General features: G+C 30.3%; 2 protein-coding genes across 2 annotated transcripts; one reads left to right on the top strand and one right to left on the bottom strand.

Annotated features, from left to right (window-relative positions):
• The first annotated feature begins 2,219 nt into the window (after positions 1-2,219).
• LOC108323153 (uncharacterized) lies at positions 2,220-3,311 on the top strand. The gene is made up of 2 exons (XM_017555517.2): positions 2,220-2,873; positions 2,973-3,311. Exons 1-2 carry the CDS (start codon positions 2,433-2,435, stop codon positions 3,042-3,044), a joined length of 513 nt encoding a protein of 170 aa, XP_017411006.1. The 5' UTR covers positions 2,220-2,432; the 3' UTR covers positions 3,045-3,311.
• Positions 3,312-6,779: 3,468 nt separating this feature from the next.
• LOC108323154 (uncharacterized) lies at positions 6,780-8,384 on the bottom strand. Its single transcript, XM_017555518.2, has one exon. It carries the CDS (start codon positions 7,721-7,723, stop codon positions 6,992-6,994), a length of 732 nt encoding a protein of 243 aa, XP_017411007.1. The 5' UTR covers positions 7,724-8,384; the 3' UTR covers positions 6,780-6,991.
• Between the last annotated feature and the right edge of the window lie 888 nt (positions 8,385-9,272).

Raw genomic sequence — 9,272 nt, 5'->3', positions numbered from 1 at the left:
GTTTTGGTGTTTGATTGTGAATCACTGCATGACGTAGAAGTAGTTTGAAAATTTTATTTCGAAAAATATTATATGCATTCTGAAAAATTTATTTCCAAAATATGTTCTGAAAAACATGTTTCAGAATGTATTTAACACCTTTCAGAAATATTATTTAAAAAATTGTTTTGAAATTGTTCTCATTTTCAAAAATTGATAGAGTTCAGGAAGCTATTGTCATTAATCCGTTATAAAATCAGATAAATCAATATATATATATATATATATATATATATATATATATATATATATATATATATATATATCACTTATAAGCAGTCAACTTTTCCTTGTATTTTTTAAGCTTAAACTTTTACTTTTATGAAAATTTTTAGCTCACATTAATTTTACTTATTTTATCCCCTATTTTTTAAAAGCCCTAAAAATTTTGGGCGGTTTCGTCCCAACTTTTTGTTCTAGAGAAACAGTTATTTTAATTATTACTTCATTAGTTTTAAGCTAATGATAAAAAAATATTAAATAAATAACTTATTGATAATTTTTTAAAAGCTAATTTAATGTCCTGATTTTAGTTGATATCTTCTGGCTAGTACAATAAGTAATGGATTGCGAAAGAAAACCTTATGATCGATGTCAAGACCCCATCTATCAAGTTTGCGTTTTTGTTTCAAATGTATTTTTACATCACAATATCTGAATTCGTCTATGCGACTAGAAGTGAAAAAAAAGAAGTTAGAGTACAAATTGATCTTTTTTTTTTCTTCGTAGTTGAATGCATATTTTTAAGCTGAAAATATCTGTAAAGGAAAATAAAAACATTAGTTATATATAGACAACTACGCATGAAGACGCAATGAAATGCATTATATCCTCTTTTGGTTCTTGTAGTTTTGTTGTCTCCCTAGTGACAGCTAGACAAATACAAAATTCTTCTGATTCAAGGTCTCTCAATATTCATCTTAAGCTGGCCAGATCCAAGAATGTTCATACCTTAGTTTTTCTAATTCTTCAACATTTTAAAGAACAGTTTCAGGAAAAAAGTTATGTTGGAATGGTCATAATGACAATTGGTGTCATGTACGAATAATGTTTATTCATTATTGAATTTATAATAGAAATTCGACTTTTACCTGTTGTTATTAGTTAGGGTTGATTTTATCAAAGTCAAATTTTAGTAAATGTTGACTTAGTTGAATTTCGGTCAAGAGATTGTCTCACTTGACCTTTAAATGTGTCATTTCGACCATCATCGACTTAAACTAGTCCATTTTGATCTTCGGTCTAAGTTGGTCTGTCTTGACTTTCAGCTGACGTCGACTCCTTTCGACCTTTAGCTAGCGTCGGTCCCTTTCGACCTTTGACTCAGGCCAATTCAAGTCAACTCCATTTGTTTTGTCCGTCTTGACCTTTGAATAGGGTTAGATCATGTCAACCTTCAACTCGAACAGGGTAATTTCAATCTTCAATCTAGATTAACTCATCTTGACTTTTAGTTTGCGTCAATTTAGGTCGATCTTTCGTCTTATCGTCTTAGCTCGATCTTGCATCTAAATCAACTTGTATCGACTTTCAATTCATATTAGTTCATTTCAACCTTTATTTTTGGGTTAGTTTCTCTTAACCTTCGACTTTTTTATATTTAAAAATTTGGATTCAAATAATGAATATTCAATTTAAAAGAGTTATAAAATATAGATAATAGATTAAATAAAATGGATTTTAAATGAAATGGAACTTTAATAAAAATAAATTTTAAATAGAATCTATGGGAACAAATGGATCAAATTGACAAAGAGTGGATTTTTTTTGTCTACACCTATGAATAGTTTGTTGAACAATGAAGAAAAAAAATTCTAGAAGTTTAGCAACAATAATTTCTTTTATTCAAATAATTTAGTCACATTTATATGGTCTTTATTTTATTGATCAATAATTCTTTTTAAGGTAAATTGTGCTTTAATTATTAAAAAAATTAAAATTATACAGAAGGCCCTTCGAAAGTGGAGTTTGACACTGATGGATAAATTTCAGATGGCGTCATTGGATTAAAAAATCATTTATCAATATAATCTCATGGGACTTGAGTGTTTACATTTTAAAACAATAAAAATCAGTTAAATAAAAGAAATATTGCGACAATAAAAAGAATGTATTTTTTTCATATATCAGTAAGTATAGATATATATAAGTTTATTCAAGATGAGTACGTCTCCATTAATAATTTTAGGAAATTATAAAAAGAACAACGTTAGGAATAGAAAAGTTGCAGTTTGGCAACTCCAACTCGAACGGAACGCCACCACCATCGTTTTATTTTGTTTTTGTTTCATATTAATTTGGCTTCTCTGCCTCCAATTTCCTGAGACAACAAACTCGTTAAACAGAGTACGAGGTACAGGAGAAGGTGATCATCGAGCACCAAAACCACGATCATGGCTATGGGCCCGGAAAGATCCAAACCTCTCCACAACTTCCCCATGCCCTGTCTCAAATGGGGCAACCAGAGATTCCTCAGGTGCGTCAAAGTCGCCGACGATCATGACGATATCGCCGCCGTTCGCAGGAAGCTCATACTCGATCTCAGAGTCGCCGCCGACAACCTCAAAGTTTCCATCTTCCAAGAACCCAATTCCAAACCCTGGAATTTGCGAACACGAAGAGCCGCCTGCAAGGCACCGCATCACACCAACCAGCTCAATTCCCTCACCCAAGAGATGAAGAAGAAGAAGAAGACGACGAAGATTGAAGAAAAAACTAAGTTTTCCGTTTCACTCACGAAGGAGGAGGTGGAACACGATTTCTGGGCCCTGCTCGGAACCAGGCCTCCCAGGAGGCCCAAGAAGAGGCCCAGAATCATCCAGAAGAATTTGGATGTAATAATACCATTAACCCCATGGATTATCAACTATATTCATGCTTTCTTTCTCGTAATCTTGTTTAATTTTTGGCTTGGTTTTGTTTCGTTTCTGCAGACACTTTTTCCTGGTTTGTGGCTCTCCGAGGTTACTGCAGAATCTTACGAAGTGCCTGAAGTTCCCGAATGAGACCAATTAGGGGTGATTCCTAACTTCTAACTTTTTCACCTTGTGATATAAATGATGGTAATTGCCAAATCAACCATGTTAGTAGAATACTTGATTCAATACTAGTGAATGTTGTGGAATTCTGCATCTGAATATCCGAGATGTAGCAGTTTGTACATTCTGTATGTTAATATTATCACTGCTTCTGATTAAACATCTGTGGTTCATTTTTATTTTATGAATTTGGTAGAAGCCGAATTACTGGATGCAGCAGTTTTAATCGTTCAATTGCTTTTTTGCTTGGAATCTGAGAGTGTAATCTTGTCCTCTTTGGTACTAAGAAGTTGTTTATGGAAAATTTGTATATAGCGTGAAATTCATTCGGTATATCTGCTGTAGTTGTTGTCATTCAAGAACTAATTGCAGTGATGTAAATCTGATGCAACTGCTATAGAAAACCTCTGTTTGCTGAGAAAGAACAGCAAGAAAACATACTTTACTTTCTCTTCTATTCTCGAATCTAGGTATTTCTATCTGTTACTTTCTCATTTCAATATTTTAACCATCATAAAAAAAAAAACTATCAATCTTCTGTAATTTAAAGCTAAGAACATAGCACAGGTCACAATCAGCACCATTAATGTGCATGTAAAGATAATAGACACAATACCATCCAATTAATTGAAGTGATGTCCTTTCAATGTCTTTCTCTGGAATTTTATATTTTTTTCATTTGGTGAAGAAGGCCACAGACACAACCCATTCTCTGGTCCAAAAAAACACACTAAAATAATCCAATTGTAATGATTTGTGGTCAGAAAATTATTTTTCTTTGAAGTCCATCCGGATTACCGCCAAGATTTTTTATTTCATGTTATTTTTATTTATTTCAAGCTTATTTGCGTATATTATACCAACAAAATTCAAACATTATTTATTTATGATCCAAGTAATCCGATGGTTGAGATTTTAAGTGTAAATTTAATTCTCACATTAAATAATAAATTCAACATTCATTTATGTGATTAGAATTCAATTTCATTAGTACTGTGTTTTCCAGATAATTTCTTCCAGATCTAACACCGATAACTCATTCTTATGATTTTTTAGTTTCTATATGATTCCTGATAGGTTTTATTGTTTTGTGTGAATCTTTTAACTTTTCTTTTATACGTTCAAACTTGTGTTCATGAAAAATATTTGGTCATTCCGTAAAGTCTCTACTTCAAAATGGCTTAATTGCAGTTTGATTGAATTCAATAACTTGATTTTTTTCTTCTAAACCGGCGTTGTTGTTTTTTTTCTTTTTCAACATCTTCATATGTGAAGACATGTTTGTTTACTTTCTTTTTTGGTCATGTTCGGAATAGGTAATGCTTTTAGATTTTACTAAGTTGAATGAAGAATAAATATTACACCAAGATAAAATAAAGTCTAAAAAATGGCAACATGAGAAGTAAACGTATGTCAAAATGGTTGGGAATTCACTTATAAATCTAAGTTTCACAATAAATAAATATGATAAAATTGAACAACATGGAAAAATAGTCCATAAAGTTATTGTCATTAATTTTTGAGTTAAAGATAATGTTAATATTTTATGTGAATTATGTTAATGTCTAATGTTATATCTTTATAATAAAATGTATCCTTGAAAGACTCGTTGATCATAAGACATAATTTTAAAATACTTAATTATTTTTTCATATCAACATAAGAAAAGGTTTTATAAGACTGATATTAACTGAGTGATCAAGAAAGCTAAATGTAACTTAATTTTAAAAAATTGTCTTTTATTTCAAAGGGAGATAAAAGTGATTTTTTTATGTGCTGGAAAAAGTTATAATTATGGCTTAATCACATTAATATTTGTAATCTATTTATAATAAATGATGACATGATAGCCCCCATTGTAGAGGTATAACAAATTTGATTTTTAATAAAAAAGGTATACAAATTAATATGATTCTTTGTCAGTTATTATATATTTTTGGTTTTTTTAACGTCATTTTAAATGATAAAGTTATATGTCCAAATGAGAATGAAGTTCTTCGTAATGAAATTCAAACGTAATTGTATATAATGTCTATAAGAGATACACGCATAGATGTTACATATATATAAGACCAAACAATGATTACTATAATTAGTGTTTTACCATTGTTGATGTTCGAGATTGTTGCATGAAACATGAATATTGTTTATTATTTTGAATCATATTTACGTTCATTATTTAAAGTGTGATATTTATTTTTAATTTCTTAATTTAGTTATAATTATTATAGAAAACAAAATTCAATTGTCTTAAAATATGATTCAATACAGTTAATCAGTACAACTAGAAGCATATCAAGAGGTCTGACATATTTGTAATTAAAGTCCTGACGGTAAACTATAATCTGTCGATATAAATAGTTTAATTTAATGAGTTTATTAGATCACGAACAGAATATTTGATACGAGCTTAATAAAAAATATTAATTTGATTATTTAAAAAACAATTTAGTAGATTAAAAAATACAATGCATGATTAAGTTCTCCATTACATTAAATTAAGAAATAGTTTCTCGTTCCTCACATTTGAATAGAAAAACGAAGTTCCATTAAAAATAAGATGACTTAGTTAATAAAGGATATAAATGATCATTAAATTTTTTTGAAATCTTATATATATTTTTATATATTCTACATATTTATATTATTCTCACTTATGTAGATGATAGGACGTAATGTATTTTATTCCTTATTTAGACTTGTACAATCTTAACTAACTTACTCGATTAATGCTGTGAAACAATATTAATTGAAAAAAGTTCAAACTCCCTTAAACAATGGCGTGTACTGATAAGAATCCAATTTTGTCTGCAGTGGAGATGATTTATAGAGGTATTATCTGAATTTAATATGATTTTTAAATTGATATGAATATGAGTAATAATTTTTTTAAAATTATTAAAATACAAATAATTTATTAAATAATCTAACAAATTTATATTCATGTTCTCTCTTGTTTTTAATTTCATTTTCACAAAATCTTGTTTTTTAGATGAGAAAAAGAAAACCTTATCAAATAAATCTAAAGAAACTCAAATAATTTATCAGATTGGATAATATTGAATAAATAAAACGAAAAGCTATGTCGAATTCAAACTACATATTAAAACTTATAAATATAAAATTACATGAATATCTGACTCAACTCAAATTTATATTTTAATATTTATAAATTTATAAATATATCTAAAATTTAAAATTTTATTTTAATATGATATTATTTTGTTAAAATTTAATAATAATTTATATATAATCAAATTTCATCATAATAATTATTATTATTATACATGACATTTTTTTAAGTCAAAGATTCACTATATTTATCTTATTTGCTTAAGATAAAATAATTTTTTATTAAAAGAATTTAATTTAGTATAAATTCATAATGCAAAAATCCAATCAAATTAACTTGCGATCCAAACAATTCATGTTTATAATAATTATTATTATTGAGTGTGAAAAGTAATTTTTTTACGATGCGAAGCCTAAACATGCCACTGGATAAATCAGGTTCCATGATCACCTGAGTAACTAATGAACACTGACAACAAAACTTTCCAAAAAGTAAAAGTTTGATGAGGTGAAAGTTCCAAAGCTGCCACCACTACATGTCATGTCATATGTTTTGCAATTAAAGACAAAATGTTTGTTCAACAAAACAGCATTTCTGACAAATAAGCAAGTGGTAATCTAAGGAACCACTAACCACGAAACCTTCCATTTATTATACACAGAAAACAATACAAGACCGACAGATTCCCGTTGTTCTGTCTCCCGACCCTGTAGTACCCTTTTAACTGCATCCTCATCATACATTTCTTCTTTTTGCTCTCCAAATCATTAGCTAGGCATATATAATAAGCTTCATGCTAATTAGCATAACTAATCACATCACCTAATATGAACAAATTAAATTATTTCTTGCTTTTCTTTGCCCTCCCAACACGTAGAAAAGAACCCAACCCAAAGAGACTAGCACTTGCTTTCGAAATGCAAGGAGTTGGTAGGTTCAAAACAGGACTGATCCAAAGACCATTGGCATAAGATCCACCGTAATAACTCTTACCAGAACGAGACCTTTGCACAGGATACAAATTTAGGGTTGAAGAAGTCGAAGATGACAGTGGCTTCGCAGCTGAATGCTGCCTGCTCGAACTAACTCTCTTTGGAAGTGGCACCGAACCAGTTGAATTGCTCCTTGACAAAGGAGGTGAATAAGACATGAAGCTTTTCTTTCCATCACAACTAAGACTTTTGCTTCTGCCGAACCCCCAGAAAGAGTTGGACTGAGTTTTCTTCTCACAACAACCACCATTCTCATTGACAACTTCTCTAATGCTATCTTTCTTCATAATAGGGGAACATGGAAGTGGAGGAAGTCTCGTGTACGGAGCTTCCCCATAGAGGGTGTGTTTCCGAGTTGTGTTTCTCTTCTGTTGCATCTGAACGGGAAGCATCACCCCATTAGAGAAAAGTTCGTCAGCAGAAGATGATTCAAACTCGAGGCTTCTTCTCCCGGTGCTGAACTCAAAGTCATGATTTGACCCAAGAAGCATAGTGTCTTTGCGTGACGCATCTTGTTTCTTTGGTTGCTCAGAGACATCATGGGAAAAAGAGAAACGAGGGGGAACTATTTCAGAACACATAATCACGCTGTTCTTTGTTGCCACCAAAGTTGAAGTGTGAAACAGAACAAAAACGAAAGCCAAACAAGGTGGACTTTTTAAGGTTGGATGTGAGTTAGGAGAGAAAAGTGAGGAAAAGAATTCAAATTAAAAAGCGAAACAAGGGGAAAGAGATTTAAAGGGGTAGAATTTGAAAATATGGGGTTACTTTTGATTTACAAGTCAGAAGTAGAAGGAAACAGAAGGCATCCAGATACAGTGTACAAAAGGAAGCATTTTGTTTTCAAGGGATAGAGATATTGTGTGAAAATTGGAAGATCAAAGGAGATTCAATGCTCTTCTCTGAAAAGGAGGTACAAGGGATTTTTTTGTCTATGATTGTGGTTAATAGAAACAAAAGAGGATGACAGAGAAAATGACTTAAAAAAGGAGAAAATGTTGTGTGTGAAGGTTAAAGGTATGTGGCTGAAACCAAGATCTAATTCTGCTGAAATGAAGGAATAATGTTTGGAGTTTTGGTCTGCAAAATAGGCAGCCAGCATAAGATGTAGACTTTGCTTGTTCTTATCTCAAACTATGATCAACTCCCATATTCTTTTCCACCGTCATCTTTATATATATAATTTTAATAAGGTGGGAGGAACATTGTCTCTTCTATAACATAAAGTGTAAACAATCACAGTTTATTTTATATGTTTTAAGAAAATCATCTGGATGATGAACCAGTCTCAAATGAACATTTATAAATTAGGTTTCCTCTAGCTCTGTAATTATCTCTTCTTCTTGTGTCTAGGATCATTTCTTAATACTGATTTGAATAATCAAATTACACGTGGATGGACCATACTGCAGTCTTTATGGGTTAATCACCCCATACTTTGAAATGTATACTAAATACGTTTTCTTAATTTTTTAATTATGAAGAAAGAATCTTCCCCCAACCACTGACTTAGAAGCCTCTATATCACAATTTGTTTTCCTTAGCAACATTTCAATATTATGGATGCATTTAAATAGTTACACTTTCCATTTTCTTTTTTTTCTTTTAATTCAATCAAGTACACTACCCTTCTTCTTTCTTTCTTTTTTTATTTATTTATTTCATTTACCACTTCCTTCTTTTCACCAGAAAATGTTTTCAAAACATAAAGACTTGTTAAAATATGAATGATTCGTATTCTAAAGAAATTGTTACGTATTGTAACTTTACTTACGCAACCATATCTGCTATAAAAACTTAGTCAAATTAATGAATGATACTGACTCAATCTTTCTTTACTACCCAACATTACTTGTATGACACCACCATGGTTGCAAATAGAAATATTCAATCCTTCCTTCTAATGTCCTTCAGTGTTCATCTCTAATCAAAATCACAATTTTACTCATCATTTTCATAATAAAGACTCCCATTAAATGTTAATACCACAAAATTTACTCTTTAAGATAAAGAAATTCTTTTTTTAAAAAAGTAAAGATTAGAAACAATATTGTTTGATTATTTATATATTATAAAAGAAAAGATAAATAAAGTTTTGAGAATGGAGGATAGAAATGAATGATGTTCCAT

Source organism: Vigna angularis, chromosome 1 (genome assembly GCF_016808095.1).
Source record: "Vigna angularis cultivar LongXiaoDou No.4 chromosome 1, ASM1680809v1, whole genome shotgun sequence".
Lineage (NCBI taxonomy): Eukaryota > Viridiplantae > Streptophyta > Magnoliopsida > Fabales > Fabaceae > Vigna > Vigna angularis.
Note: the sequence above shows the minus strand (reverse complement) of the source record. Positions and strands in the feature narration are given on the sequence as shown.